This window comes from Notolepis coatsorum, assembly GCF_963971535.1.
Source record: "Notolepis coatsorum genome assembly, chromosome: 15".
In the NCBI taxonomy this organism is placed as follows: domain Eukaryota; kingdom Metazoa; phylum Chordata; class Actinopteri; order Aulopiformes; family Paralepididae; genus Notolepis; species Notolepis coatsorum.
The window spans coordinates 1897652-1914632 of record NC_140179.1 but is presented as its reverse complement, the minus strand read 5'-3'; the positions used below and the strand labels follow the sequence as shown (position 1 = coordinate 1914632).

The window sequence follows — 16981 nt, the reverse complement described above, 5'->3', positions numbered from 1 at the left end:
CACGGTCGGGTCCGTCGCCTTCCCGTGAAGCCCCTAATAGGGGGGCTACCCTCCATTAGGGGGGGTCGGGGGGGCTCAGCCCTCCCTGTTCTGATGGTTGTGGGGGGCTGTCAGCGGGGTGTATTTGTCAGCCAGCGGCTCCGCTTGGCCTCCCTTGTGCAGTAAGGTGATGCCAAGCTGAGCCCCTTAACGAAACAGAACGTTAGGTTATGGCTATAACCAAGTTCTGTTAGTTAGGGGCGACGCTTGGCATCAGACGGCCGCTGCAGCCCTTGACCTCACCTTGTGGTGAAAGCTTGGGAAGGAGGAGAGCAGGTGACCACACACCTGCTTATGAAGGTAAGCTGATGAGGGGTGTGGTCAGACTAATACTGGTATTAGAGGTACATTTGTGGAATTTATTCAGTACGCGTGCACGTACGCGAGATAGTGCAGTAAGGTGATGCCAAGCGTCGCCCCTAACTAACAGAACTTGGTTATAGCCATAACCTAACGTTTATTCTAGTCCCATGTAGTTGAGGGTCAAAACCACACAGTTAATGGCATGCAGTACAAAGATGTTACTACATACTGATGTGGAAAATATACCCTCATGTCCAGATAATCATCCTGTCACAGTCACCTTTTATTTAATAAATTTTTTAATTTTCCTGTAGTTTCTTTTCCTATTTATTCTCTGTACATAGTGTAGGTGTGACAGGCAGAATATTAGTATAGTGCAAAATAATAATATATTTCAAAGTTGAAAGGGTTTTAGGGCTGATCAAGCTGTCAAGCCATTTTACTTTCTGATTTCAATATGCTTCATAATGGATGATTATTATAAATTATTTTGTTGCCATTTTATATTTATTTAGGTAGAGTTTATCTACAGACTGAAAAGGGTGATGTATTTATAATAAAGTTTCTTTTTAAATGTGGTTGAAGGGAATTTTGATATGAAGTCATTCTATTAGCCTACAATAATCTCAATATGTGTGTATGGTGATTATTTGTATTTCATATTTGTGTTTCATACAATATGTACAGACTCTAGCCTAGCTTTGGAAAATAATATGATAGAAAATAAATCTTCGTAGCAAGACAATAGAAAGTCCCAAGATTTCCCATTGTACTAATGAAAAGTAGTAACTACACTGTTACTGTATATGGAATTGAGAGTTGAGACGCTCTGCTATAGCGTATTAACTGGAGGCTGACCCATACCTCCTCTTCCCTCATCATAGTTTGATGGTTGTTACATTTACATTTACATTTAGTCATTTAGCTGACGCTTTTATCCAAAGCGACTTACAAGTTGTGTACAACAAGTCAGCAGGAAGGGTACAACTCTAGTTGTGATATTGTTGGTCAAACGGTGTCAAACTTGAGTGCTATACTTGAGTACATAATAGTAGACATTATTAGCATAGTAGGTGCCGGGTGGTATAGGCACATTAGATTACTTAGCAAAGTGCTAATTTAAGATATTGATTGAATATATGTGTGTTTTTAGAAAACTGGGCGGGGTTTTGGCCGTCCTGATATATCATACATTATATTATACAACTGTATATTATACAGTTATATTATCGTACTTGGCCATCGCGTCCCGCTCTTAAGCCTATCGAGATATACCTCATCTCATGTACCTACTGTACTCCACTAACGAAAAAACAAATACGCCCATCACCTGCCGGGTCCCGCCCCTATGGAGGCGTAGCCTATAAGACACTAGGCATGGTCACCAAACACTCTTCCTCTATTTCGTTTCCATCATAACGGTCGCAGTGCGCCTTATGTAACTAGTTGTTATGAAAAGATTAGAGAAATTGCGTAATGTTGAAAGCTTACCGGAGGTTTGCTTACCCCTGGAATCTTCGGGGCATGTTTCAGCGACACGTCGGGCCTATGTTGATGTTTCCTCGTCTGGTGGCAGCATACCAAGGAGCAGCGTACAAGGTTTGGCTGTCGGGCCAGCTTGTACACATGTAGGCCCTGTGTCATCAGGCATTGATGTTGGTGTTAGTAATGCTGTGAAGTGTGTTTCGGCGCCAGGGCCGGGGTGGCTTGGTGAACGTTCCACTGCAGTAGACGATTTCCTGGCTATCCTGGAGCATGCTGCTTACACTAATGCTACGAATGCTACTGCTAATGCTAATGTTGATGCTGAAATGGGTCGTTGTTCTAATATTCACCGCCGCGGGACGTTGCCGCTTTTCCCTCTTTTTGCCCGGTTCATTGATGAAGGTCAGTCGGTTGCTAATGTGGGGGGTTTCGCTGAGTCTTATTTACCTTTTTTACGGGTAAAAGGGCTAACAACAGGGTGCAGGCCGGGGGTACCGTGGCTACGTAGCCAGGTAGCTTTGTTCCTGTGCCCCGGCGGGGATGAACGATGTCCCACCCGGCCGATGCTTGAGAGCGAATCGGCTCGGAGGGTGGCAGTATGGACGGATGAGTGGTATACTGCTGCAGGATGGTTTGTAGCGGCGGCCAGTGTTATGGCTCAGCTGGCTAGTTTCCTATCCACATTGGCGTCGGTTAGTGGGGCTATGGGTCCAGCCGACATTGTAAACATGTTGCATGTTTGTGGTGTTATAGAGATCTTGACTCAGTCGCAAGCTATAACTGCGGGGAGGATTAGGATGCTATCAACGTTTGTTGTTAGGCATGTTTGGTTGGAGCACTCTCTTGGGGAAGAGGATAGGTTTTCTCTCCTCACGACTCCTTTTTCCACGGAAAGACTTTTTGGTCATTCTGTGGAGGCGCAGGCGGTTGTTGATCTGGGTCCCACACCGCCTCACACTGTGCAGCCAGAGGTGGGAGCACGGCCTCGTCAACGACTGTGGCGAGGCCCTCGACAGGCGGCCATGTTTCCCCCGCCAGTGGTGCCCTGGGCGGAGAGTCAACAGGGATCCACAAGGCCGACAGCCTTGGCGGCCGAGGGATCGGCCATTTTGGGTGTATTCGGCTTGGATAAAACAAGCCGTTGTCATTCTGCCGCGAGCAGCCCGCTCCCCGTTCAAGCCTCTCTCTGTTACCCACGGAAGCGGGGCTCTGATCGTTTTCCTTTGGCTGCGGGCCGCGAACCTTCTTTGAAGCGCATGCAGCCCCATTCTTCACTTCTCATGGGGACAGGGGCTGACACCCAGTTGATGGCTGAGCCTGGGTCTGTCCGTGAGAATGTTGTGCTGTCGCGTGGCTCCTGCACCACGCGTTGTGTGATGGGGGAGCCTGGTGTTACGGTGGTCAGCAGGGGGACTCGAGGCCTCTTCTGTTGAATGCACAGCAAGGGTTACCCCGGCCTCGCCTTCGCCAGGCGGGGTATCACGCTGATGCCTCCCACTCCCGTGAGAGTGGCAGTGGTCTGCAAAGAAGAGGCGAGCGTGATTTGGGTGATAGCAATATCACTGCAGGGCTTCGGCGTGTAGGAGCCCATGGGGTCCTCATGCCTTGCGTGTCTAGCTGTAGGACAACTCCTCAGCATGCGCTAGAGGGGTGTTCAGGGGGGGGGTGTGTGTCAACCAGTTTGATGACAGCTTCTCCCGTATCAAACCGGCCCTTTCTGTCGGGGTCCCCCCTTGGGTGCGTCGCACAGCGGGAGGGACCGGGCCAACTATCTACTGTTCCTTGCGGCCCAGCGTCAGTTGACGGCGGGTGCGCTGTGGGATTATTTTCACATATGGCGACAAGAATGCCGTTTGGGGGGGTGGATAGAGAGAACGTTGAAGGAGGGGCTTGTGTTGCAGTTTGCGCAACCCCACCCTCTGTTCTCAGGTTTGGTGCCGACCCTATTGTCAGGGTCAGAAGCAGTGACAGCCCTGGCCGACGAGATCTTCAATTGGTCCTCGGTCGGTTGTCCTTGGCCCCGTTTGAGCCGCTTGAGCAAGCGCCATTGGGACAGCTGTCTTTCAAGACCGCGTTCTTGCTGGCTGTCACCTCCGCTAAACGCGTGGGTGAGCTCTGTGCTCTTTCGGTACGTCCAGAGTGCCTGTCTTTTCGTTCCGATTGCAGTGCCACTCTGCGGCCTAATCCTGCTTTCGTGCCTAAGAATATCCGGAGTTCCTTCCGCTCCAGGGATATTGTGGTTCAGGCGTTTCGTCCGCCTCCTCACGCTAGTGAGTTAGATGCGGGCCTTCACCTGTCATGTCCGGTCCGTGCTTTGGGAATTTACCTCAGCCGTACTCAGGACCTCAGGGTTACCGATCAGCTTTTTGTCTGTCACGGTGGTTCTCGTGCCGGTAAGGCACTATCGAAACAGCGCCTGTCCCATTGGTTGTGCGAGGGCATTGCCCTCTGCTACACGTTGGCCGGGCTGGATCCCCCTGGGGGCGTCAGGGCGCACTCCACTCGTGGGGTGGCTGCCTCTGCCGCTCTGCTGGGTGGGGCCTCGGTGGAGGACATCTGTGCTGCAGCTTCATGGTCCTCCCCGGGCCCCTTTGTACGGTTTTACCTCATGGACATGACCGGGGGTTCTGTCTCACAGGCGGTTCTGGGGTCTGTGGCCTTTCCTGCTTCCCGTCCTTTGGTAGGGTAGCAGGAGTGTGTGGGTATGGGCCACAGTGTGTTAGGTCACACGTGGTTCCGCCTGTGCTGTGTGTTCAAGGGGTTCTAGTTCCCTCTTGCTCGCACTCAGGTGGAGTTGACTGCGCCCCCCCTTCATTAGGAAGGATGGGGTGACGGGACTCCCCAACCCCTTGATGTGGGCTTACGGGTCCTCAGGGGGTACATCTGTCGGGCCTCGCGTCCGCTCTACCCCATATCTCGATAGGCTTAAGAGCGGGACGCGATGGCCAAGTACGATAATATAACGAAAGGTTATGTATATAACCTAGTTATATGAGTACTGGCTGAGCGTCCCGCTCTTAACGGCCCTGAGTTCCCTTTTGAGGAATCTTTTCCTGGAAACGGGTTTTTTGGCGAGGAAGAGTGTTTGGTGACCATGCCTAGTGTCTTATAGGCTATGCCTCCATAGGGGCGGGACCCGGCAGGTGATGGGCGTATTTGTTTTTTTGTTAGTGGAGTACAGTAGGTACATGAGATGAGGTATATCTCGATAGGCTTAAGAGCGGGACGCTCAGCCAGTACTCATATAACTAGGTTATATACATAACCTATCGTTAATCAGTCAGCAGCCTCCACTGATGTACAGTGATTCAAACCCCCTCAATGTGCAGTTTCTGACAGCTGGGCTGTGTTGTCACGCGAAATAACGTTATGAGTGAATCTGGTAGTTGTTTTGATAAATATGTTGTGTATTCTAGCGATTCAAACATAACATTACATTTCCGCGAGCAGCAGCCTATTTCCGCGAGAGCAGCGTGGATAAGGGGGCGTGCTAGCGCGCGGTCACGTGGGTGTCGTGGCCAATCAGAGAAACGCTGAACGCAAGTTAGTTAGTTCACGCGGGCCTGACAGCGTGGGGAGGGACTGAGAGTGCTGGGCTGATGTGAGAGAGAGAGAGAGAGAGAGAGAGAGAGACAGACAGAGAGAGAGACAGAGTGAGAGACAGAGTGAGAGAGAGAGAGAGAGAGAGAGAGAGAGGGGGGAGAGAGAGAGAGAGGGAGAGAGAGAGAGGGAGGGAGGGAGGGAGAGGAGAGAGACAACATTGCTCTCTCTCACACACACACAACCATCTGTCTGTCTCGCACAGCCTTCTCTTAACTGAGGGAGGTAGACGCATGTCTACACAGCAGGAGTCAGGACCATCATCATCATCATCATACACACTGAAAACGATGACTAGACAATAGCTAGTTACAGGCTGTATAGTACAAATACATGACAAGGAAGGACTGCCACAGCACGGCACGGCACGGCACGGCACAGCCACCTCCAAGGGAAGGAAGGACACTACAGTTTCAAAGACGACATCATAACAAGGTGGTGGAGTATCGTTTCTTCTGACCCGAGGAGGTGGTGGGGGGAGAGTAAACAACAGATTCATTATCTTTTTAAGGATCTAAACAGAGGACCAACACAGTAACACTGGGCTGCGCGCTGCATCTGCCTCCCTCCCTCCCTCCCTCCTCCTCCTACATCATCACTTGGGGCTTCTTCTCTGTGCGGCACTGAGCTCCTCCTCGCCGGGCGACACTCTGAACAGCGAGCCGCTCTCTCTCGCCTCTTCTCGCGGACAGTGCGTGTTGTTGCGCTGCGCTGCTCCGGTCTCTCTCTCTCTCTCTCTCTCTCTCTCTCTCTCTCTCTCTCTCTCTCTCTCTCTCTCTCTCTCTCTCTCTCTCTGCTGTACTGTGAACTGAAGCTCTGCTTTTCTCCCCCATCTTCTTCTTCTTGTTCAGTCTTATTAAGAAAGACTGAGGGACCGGACCATGAGTGCTGCTGAGGGTAAGAAAGGCGATCTGGCCATCCGGGACAAGGCCGTCCTGCACCAGCAGAGGCGTCTGAAGCAGAACACCCAGTTCACGCACAAGGACTCGGCCGACTTCCTCCCCCTGGACGGGCTCAAGAGGCTGGGGGGCACCCGAGACTTGGTGAGTGTGTGAGGCAGTGTGTCTGTCTAACTGTCTATACTGTATGTTCCGGTCTGTCTGTTTATGTGTTTGACTGACCTTCTCACACGGTTATTATTTAGATGAATGAGTTTTATTTTTAATTGATACATTATTAGGCTGGAGAGGTTGTTATCTGCTTTTTGACAGCTGCTTGTGTGTGTGTGTGTGTGTATGCTCTCAGCACCACCATGTCTGTGTTGCTGACTGTTGCACACGCGCACACACACACACACACACACACACACACACACACACACACACACACACACCTTATAACCAACACACACACACACACACACACACCTTATAACCAGCACACACACACACACACACACACACACCTTATAACCAGCACTCAGAATTTCATTTAAGTCTGAACTGAACTCTGCCACAGTGAGGACTCTGTGGTCTGTTGCAATAATGGTTTTCTTGCCCTGCTGTCAAACGACTGACGCAGTTCTGATTACATGGCTGCTTCCCGGAGCCCCCAGAGCTACGAACCCACGACCACAACCATCCTGGCTGCGTGGGGAGCAATTTAAAGCCCCAATCCGTGACCAGATCAGAGTGTGTGGGGGGGGGGGTGGGGGTCTCTATTCACATACATCCTTGAAGAGTTCGATTGGTAAATGAAAAAAGACACTGCTTGGAACTTATCTTAACCCGTTGTACATTGAAATATACAGTAGATGTGTTTTACTCCTGTGTTTACAAGCGTTGCAGATGTAAACAAACAGCAGATAGCAGAATACAGCAGATACAATAGAAATCTCATGTTGACCCGTTGTCTCTGGTTAGTGCTTGTATCAAGAGCTCAGTCAATCAAAGAGAGATTGAAAACCAAGGAAACTATAAAAGAAGGAAGGGTCATTATGTGACAGTGTAGACTGTAGAGCCAAGTGTGTTTCAGTTCGGCCGACATTGAATTAAACGGTATCGCCATTTCCTCATTTAAACAGGTTATTGCCTCGGATGTCAGAATCATCGGCATTGTTGCATTGTTAACTAGCTAACGTTTCATATATTGGTTGTTGATGTATATTTCCTCAGATAGCTGGTATATTGTTTGTATTATTTACATCTCCCATAGGCTCTCCATTCTTCTTTCTTATTTTTTGACAGCACGGCTTCTACCCATTTTGTTTACATTTGGATCACATGACTACTAGGGCCTTCAGATGCAACACAAAATAAGTACCGGTCCTTTAGACTTATGTTTCTCTCCAAACCCTCGTCTCGCTCTTCCTCCCTTCATTACCCGCTCCTCCTCCTCCTCCTCCCCGCTCTGTATCTTCCGACAGCATCTGACACGATATCTGATCCTCGCGACTGCGAACGTGTCCAGAGACAAAGCAGCTCGATATGCACTCGGGTTTCCTCTTTGCGTCCCCGCGACCACAGCCTGGGACTCTCGGGGATGAACATAATAACGGTGAATGACAAAATGGCAACCAATGTAATCAAAAAAGTCAACCAACGAACTAGATTCTTGTACCGGATCTCCTCTCTGGTAAACAAGAATACCCTGAAGACTCTGGCAGGAGCACTCATTCAAGAGTACTATGACTATGCTTGCACCTCATGGTACTGTGGTATAATATGCCCTCATGTAAATATATCCCCCTCCCATGTGTTCCCTTTACCTGTGCCCCCCCCCTCTCTGTGGAATAAGACACCCCCCTCCCCTGTGTCCCCAAACCTGTACCCCCTCCCCCCCATCTGACCTATCAAATGGGACCACACACCCCCTTCGTTGAACTATAAAGGGCTCTTCCCGACCACAATCAAGGCTTCTTACCTGGGGGATTTCAGCTGATCACCTGGGGCGAGAGCCTCAGCCATTCTCTCTATGTATTCTATCTGTCTGGTTAATAAACCTTGTTATTATCCAAGCCTCGGTTGACTGAGACATTCTTCATCAGGATATCCACAAATATCCCACAAAGCCTCGGTTGACTGAGACATTCTTCATCAGGATATCCACAAATATCCCACAATTGGCGTCTACGAACTTGTGACGGACTTTTTGCGTCCTCCCGGCGTGCTGTATCATTCAACTATACAGAGAAAAGTGAGTATAATAGGATGGTCGACAAAATGTATGGAAAGGAATTGAAACCTTCCCGCTTTTCTCTGTGCCAGGTGAATATTACAGAATGTTGTCAAATATTGAGATCATGGCTGAGTAGAATAATGTGCATTAATATATCTGATCTGTATTGAGAATCGTTACCAGGGCGCGCGTGCACCTGGGTCCTTATCAGGAGGTTCTGAAAGGATGGGTTATATGTGCTATTCCCAAAAGTTTAGGCACACAGGTTGAAGTGCTATTCCAGGTCGAGTCGGAGCCGACCAAAAGTTAAGGCACACAATACAGGTTGTTGGATTGCTACCCCAAGTCTAATTCAGACTAAAAAATAGGCAACAAGGCAAGAAACGTGGGCTTATTATGATGTGATATTCATTGTTTCAACCTCAAACTAAGCCCACAATCTCTTCCTTTCCTGAAAACGATGTATTTTGGATTAAATTAACCAATTGATTATACGGATAGCGGGAAGATGACCTGTCTCGGGAGTACGTGAATGTACATTTAACGAGTCGCAGGTCGAAGGGACCGTGAGTGTGATTAAAAGGTATATATAATCTAATATATCGCTGGTAAATTTCGAAGTCAGGTTCGGTCGTTATGATTTTAATAACGATGTGTAGTTATATATCAAGGGTATAAATGCCTTGTCGCAACAGATGTTGGAACAATACAGATGTTGGACGACTAAACGAACAGCGATCCAATACAGACCAGATATATACACACGTTAACTTATATGTATTAATGTTTGTTTGTCTGTTTAAAGTCTCGTTTGTATGTGCACAGTATAGAACCCGCCGCGGTGCTGTATTGAGTAAAGAAACCGACGGATAGCGCGACGAGCATAGGGAGACGAGTACCGTTATACAGAGGATAACATTGATGTGCAACTCACGGGACAAACTAGGATAGTAATTTCCGGAATCAACAAAACCGGCCCACGGGAACGACCATTTGGGGAAGTATAGTTTTATCGTTTCAGTTTGTTTACGTTTCACATATGCACAGGCGCGTTCATTCGGTAACAAAACGCTGGTATAGGAATTCCAGGCTATTGAGAGCTCGTTGGAAAAAATACTGTATGAATTGCAAAGCGTTATTTCCGAGGCGAATGAGAACGCACGAACGTCGCATGGAGCGATGACGTCACGCTATGCGCGCCGTGAAGTGATTATTTTATATTAAACTATCCATAAGCGAACGTAAAGTGTAATGTACCCAAGGCCAAGGGTGCGTGAAATCCACGTGTAGTATATGTTTTATTTGTATATGTATGTGTATGTGCGCGCTGCTATTGGAAAATGTTGAGTTGAGGTGGCGAGATGCGGGTTGCTGACGACACGTAACGGATCCAACCCAACACAACAGCTGTCCCCGGTGAGTATGACAATCATAAATATAGATGCATTGATTGATTGAAAACTTTATTAACAGATTGCAGAATGGGTACAATACAGCACAGCTCAATACACAATTGTTAAGGGGATGCAGACCAGAGAGAGACTTTAGTCTTGTTTACATCAGGGTCCCCCATTTTCAATACCAGAGTTGTTTACATCAGGGTCCCCCATTTTCAATTTATCAGAACATATTATGACATACATGACAGACAGATAGTCAGTACTGCTACATCTGTACATTTATGACATACTAGATTTGCAAATTCAGTACTTTTTGTGATACAAAAGGAGTCAAGAAAAGGGAGTCATTTGACGTAGAAACTGTACATATACACAACTATCAGTTAAAGCAAATTACAACTATCTCAGATCACTTGAGTGTTTATGTGCTTTAATTTACACATTATAAGTCACATAAAGCTAATTACAATGTCTGTTTCAGAATTATAATACATCTGTGGGCGTACCAGTCATACTGACCATGGGAGCTAAACAAACACTTCCGGTTCCCAATATATGGCAGTACAGGAATTGTAGTCCACATAAACAGCGTTAGATTAGACTTTATAAGCTTTCAATGTTGAAAACTTGGAACGACTTTATAAGCTTTCAATGTTAAAAAACTTGGAACACAAACAACATAGATTATGTTTAAAAGTAAGATGTTTAGGTTATATTCACTTGAGTTAATGTGTTTATCTAAAGAACCAATGAAAGATAACTAGCCCTTTCCATTGTAAGACATTTTTAAACATGATTCAAAATGTGTGATTCATATGATGCTTGTGTACATATGCGATATGACATGTGTTTGTATTTACAGACAACCAAGAGATCTGGCTCTGGGTCAAGATGCAGAATGGGTGTAAACACATTGTATCACAAAAGTTGAAACTCCAACAATTTGCATGTCAACCGAGAGAAAGTGCAGAGCTGAGAGATAATCGATTGACCATTTGGAACAATTCTGCATCCCCACATGTAAATTGTGTTTACAGGAAGCAAACAGACAATCAAGAGACAGAAAGGGACTGAGTTAATCTACATTAGAACACAAAGCAGTTTGGAGCTGTGCCCCCCCCCCCCCCCCCCCCCCCCCCCTCTCTGTGAGACGATAGCAGACACATTAGAACACAAAGCAGTTTGGAGCTGTGCCCCCCCCCCCCCCCTCTCTGTGAGACGATAGCAGACACATCAAAATGGGCACTTGAAACCCACAGGGTATGGTGTGAGAGAAACAAAGCAATGCAAATGCTCTGCACTATGACCACACCTAGAGACCCAACTTAGTATCTCTGAACTGAGAGACAATCGATTGGCCATTTGGAACGGATCTGCATTCAAACACCCACATGTAAATTTCTTCAGAGTGGACACTTGAGAGACAAAGCAATGCAAATGCCTACACTCGTGACCACAGACTTGATGAACTCACCTGACGGTGGATTGGCAACAGAGAACCACTTAATTAACATGAATTAGACACTAGTGATAAATTTGCAGTTATGAAAATCTACCTAACTCCCATACTAACAGAATAACTAACCAGTTGTTTTCATCTCTCTCTTTTCAAGAAGGCACACAAATTAGAGATATGATGTCTGAATAACACCAAACAAAGTGAAGTGCCTGAGATGAAAGATCAATGATGAAAACAACTTAAACATACTATCCCCTCCTTCTATTCTCTGCTTAACCACTAACTCCTTGCAAATTTCAAGTACTTTCCATGACTGCAAATTATCAACCACCAAAATTGAAACACAATTATCTAAATGTACAAGATATACAAGTACATTGATCATTTAGCTGACACTTTTATCCAAAAGGGACTCACAGGGTCTGCATTGACAGGACATCAAACAGGGCACAACTCTATCAGCTGAGTAACAATGTTCATCAAAGTGTTGAGTGCCACAGTGTAGGTTAGTTTTATTAGTGTTGATTGCCACAGTGTAGGTTAGTGTTATTAGTGTTGAGTGCTACAGTGTAGGTTAGTTTATTAGGACAAATGCATGACAGTAAGGTTAGTTAGGGTTAGATGACAAAACGTATGATTGTTTTTCATGCAAAATTAACTGGCTGTCTAGATTTTATGTTTTTTTCCCCCTATGCCATGATGAGCCACACTGAGATGTGAAGAACGCCAGAGAAGGCGTGACGAGGTAAGTATCCTGAGGTACAGCCAACGCATCCTGAGGTAAGATTAACTTCAATTTAAGACCATCAGACTATGAAGAAAAATAGCTATTTTATCTGATTCAAGATTTGGCCATTCATTTACTAATTTTATTTAAAGCCTAATGATAAGATTGTAGTGAATGTGACCTGTGAGGAGTTTTCTAAGGCAGTGTTTATCACCCTCAGATCACGAATTGGTGAGAGGACAGGACGAGTGAGACGACGCGCGACCTGAACCACGAAGCTGCGGACACAACCAATGACGATTCGGACAATAAGAAGAGATCTAAAGACGATAAAGGGCGAGAATGTCTCCTTCACTATCGCAGCAAGCGGGCAGCCAGAGAGACGACGGTGCCACCCCGACCCTGCTGATAGGCTCCGACCATGCAGACCTCATAGTCCCGATAGACCGGGTCCACACAGGGCCCAGAGGCTGTCCTGCAGCAGTCGAGACCCGCCTAGGATGGACATTACAAGGCCCCCTCGCTAAGTCTCTTAACCGAACAGCAGCCACTAGCTGCCTCCACTCCAGAGTGATAGAAGAAGACACCACCCTCCTACAGCATGTCGAGAGGCTATGGACACTAGAGACAATGCCCTTTAAGAACGAAAAGAAAGACATTCGTTCCAAGGAAGACATTTACGCCATAGCACTCCTTGAGCAAGGGACAAAGAGAGTCAAAGTCAATGGAATGATGAGATACGCAACTCCACTCTTGAGGCGAGAGGGTATGCCCACCTTCCACACCCCAAAAGAAGCGACGGAGCGGTATCTATTGAACACAGAGCGGCACCTAGCCAGAGACCCCGCTCAAGAGACTGTGTACCGCGCTGAGATTAACAAGCTAATCACAGCAGGACACATAAAGAAAATTGACAACCAGAGGCGACGACAACAACCGTGGGAGAACCATCCAACCCAGCCCACAGACATCCCCAAGAAAGTGGAGCAGAGGACCACGAAGGAGACTGACCAAGGAGACACTGACGAAGAGGAGATCAACCTTTGACGGCCTCCACCCCGGCACTGCAGACCAAACCCATCACCTGCAGATGAGAACCAAGTCCCCGACCATCAAGGTGGATTCCCATGACAAGATTGTCATCCGTGTGAGAGAAAGCGTCCTACTGACTAGCCACTACACCGGCGGGCCCTCGCCCTCCATCAAGTGGTACCGCAATGACGAGGAGAGGACAGCGAAACCAGCACAACACATTCAAAAACGCCCTGACCACCATGTCTCTGGGCCTGATGGGAGCCAAGCGTGAGCACAGTGGCGGATGTGTGGTGGTGATGGAGAACAACATAGGCTGCAGGAAAAGACCACTATAGTTGACTGCTACCGGTGACCCTTGACAAGGTACACAGGGAGCGGACGGCGACCTCCTGTAGGCCCCCTCTGAATGAACGACGACCAGTGAATGTTCCCGACTGCATCGTCAAGAAGAGACATCATCAGAGACCTGTAGAACAAGATACTTCTGAACACACATTGTCCACATTGTTATGTATGTATTGGCCCTGCCACACGACAGACCGAGAACAGATGATCAACACTTCACAGCAACTGTCAGATTCACAAACAAGAACTGTTTCACAGAGTTCATATGTATCTGGAAAATTATTGACTAGGAATATGATGAAATACAATCAGTAAGATTGCATTAACCAATTTTATAATGACAATGAGAAATGATCACAGAGTCACATTACAAAATGGTATTGTTAAACAGGGCAGAACCAGTTGGATTGTTCCAAGACACCAAGTTTGTGTTCAACATTGATAGTATGCACCACAGAACAATGCATAACGATTATCATAATCACCTTTTATATTAACCACTAGGTTAACGGTTTTCAATTTTATTTTGACACATTAGCCACTAAGGTAATGTCTATTGTATGTATTTATTTAATTTTTATGTGTTACTGTTTGGCCCTGCCACACGACCGACAGAGAACACCTTGTCAACAACGACGCAACATCATTCAGATTAATACCTTCACAAGAAGGAAACTTTTCACACAATTGTATGTATCTGCAAAACGATGAACTAGGGATGTGATGAAAAGAAATCAATGAGAAAGCATTAACAATGTTAGTAATAATGAGCTAAAATGTATTGCTGAAGGAAGAAGTGACCACATGATCACATTACATCACATTTGAATTACTTAGGTTACAAAATTGTATTGTCAGACAAGAAAGAATCAGTTGTTTTATTCTCTCATAGAAGAGGACATGTAACGTTGTTTTGCACCTATATGGTGAACCATTGATAGTATATGCACTAGAATTACATACAGAAGCGATGCATAAGACGTTTTATCTCCTCATTTATAGAGAAGAAATGGAGAAAATTGCCTGATTCTAAGTAAAGACCAACAAAACTGAGGCAATCACAGAATGAAAGTGACACTCAAACTCAGGGTAAATACAACTGGATCCTAAGTAATTGAACAGTTTCCCATAATCAATCATGTTAGTTTTATTAACCACCAGGTTAACGGTTGTTAAAATGTTTTTGTACACATTAGCCTAATTATGCACACAATTTTGTTTTTTTCACCCTGTGAAATCTGACCACACAGACAGTGCATGTATTTAATTGGTTTATTACGATGCCTGTATGCACAACGATCACACAAGCTCCCCAGAATCACGACATGAACGACTGAAGGTATGCCAAGATATTTGCACAGCGATAGCTTCAAATGATTATGTTAATTGTTGTTTGATATCAGAGATGAGGACCACTCATTGATATAGGTATTTTGAGCGATTAATAAAAGAAAAGGGTGATATCTATTCCCTCATCTCTGATATCAAAATAACACAGACCGCAGTCCAGTCGATCATGTCATGAATCATGTATGTAAATAAGTCATGAATCATGTATGTAAATAATTCTATTAATCATGTATGTAAATAATTCTATTTTAAACTATTATCCCCACTTTTACCTGTTCCAAACAATCCTGGTATATTATACATTAATCTCACCCACATTATAAGAAAGAAAAGTGAGTATTGTGGTATAATATGCCCTCATGTAAATATATCCCCCTCCCATGTGTTCCCTTTACCTGTGCCCCCCCCCCTCTCTGTGGAATAAGACACCCCCCTCCCCTGTGTCCCCAAACCTGTACCCCCTCCCCCCCATCTGACCTATCAAATGGGACCACACACCCCCTTCGTTGAACTATAAAGGGCTCTTCCCGACCACAATCAAGGCTTCTTACCTGGGGGATTTCAGCTGATCACCTGGGGCGAGAGCCTCAGCCATTCTCTCTATGTATTCTATCTGTCTGGTTAATAAACCTTGTTATTATCCAAGCCTCGGTTGACTGAGACATTCTTCATCAGGATATCCACAAATATCCCACAAAGCCTCGGTTGACTGAGACATTCTTCATCAGGATATCCACAAATATCCCACAGTACCAAAGCACCTCAAAGGCGCTAAAAACAAGATTACAAACATCACAAAACAAACTGGTCAGACTACTGCTTGACCTGACTCCTAGAACCCACCTCACCCCTGCACACTTTGACAACCTAGGATGGCTTAGAGTAGACGACAGAGCAACTTGCAATGGGCCTGGTCTACAAGATACACTACACCACTAAGGTACCCATGTACATGTTGAAATACTTCCCAATGGTCAGCGAATTCCACGACCACAACACCAGAGGGAGCTCCACAAATCATGTTAAACCCAGATTCGGCTCAAACAAGGGACTAAACACGTTATCGCAATTATGCCACATCAATGTGGAACGCCCTACCCACAGCCGTAAAATAATGTGAAACCCTACCCACCTTCAAAACCGCTCTAAAAGAGCACCTACGGGAGACTGGCTGCAATTCAAAACTGGCCCTGGTAAATGTCCGAACTACCCCCCCCCCCCCCCCCCCCAATGTACAGTTTCCTCCCCCTCAAATGTATTTATTCTCTTTTAGAAACTCTGTCTGTAAAAAAACAGTGTATATTTGCAAATCTGGTATGTCATAAATGTATAGATGTAGCAGTACTGTCTATCTGTATGTCGTGTGTGTCATGATGAATTGAAAATGGGGGACCCTGATGTAAACAAGACGAAAGTCTTTCTCTGGTCTGCATCCCCTTAACAATTGTATGTATTGAGCCGTACTGTATTGTACCCATTCTACAATCTGTTCATAACATTTTCAATCAATCAATCAAACATGTGACACTCTATTCGACGGTGGAATGACTCACCCGCCTTTGGTCCGAATGGTAATGGTAATGACAGCGGTTCCAGGCTAAAATCCCCATCCGGTTTTCGGCGTGCTGGGGGGTGGGTGGGGGAGGGAGGCCCCTCTTATGATAATATGGAATTATCTGCTTGTCAGAAGGGGAGTGAAATTCATTTTAATATCACAAACCCAATTTGTGGAGCGGTGTCCGTGTGGGGGGGGTGCATTGTGATTATAGCGTCCTGACAGGGATGTAATAGCTTCGCATACTACCCCCCCCCCCCCCCCCCCCACCCACATCACCTCTACACAGTTATCATCTAATCATCCTGGCTTTGAATAGAGAGTTGGACACAGAGTCCTTCCCTGCGGTGCGTCATCCTCCCCGAGGCCACGTCCAGACAGACGCTGGGCAGCCTGCTCCTCTGTGGTCGACGACGGCGGTGTCCGATCGCACAGCAGCTTGAGACACAAGATAGTTGGTTAATTGTTTTTTTTGCACGTCCGTCTGTCCACAACTCGACTGCAATCTATCGATCTGTCAATCTATCGATCTTACCACGTGTGTTTATCATCGCCACTGCTTGGCA

At 46.3% G+C, this 16981-nt stretch overlaps 1 protein-coding gene across 1 annotated transcript in view; it reads left to right on the top strand.

The window, feature by feature from the left end:
* The first annotated feature begins 5663 nt into the window (after nucleotides 1–5663).
* Nucleotides 5664–16981, top strand: part of nrip2 (nuclear receptor interacting protein 2) — an 89283-nt gene continuing 77965 nt past the window's right edge. The window contains exon 1 of the mRNA XM_084330693.1: nucleotides 5664–6470. Within this exon, the coding sequence (XP_084186819.1) occupies nucleotides 6309–6470 (162 nt within the window). The 5' untranslated portion in view covers nucleotides 5664–6308. The remainder of the gene's footprint in view (nucleotides 6471–16981) is intronic.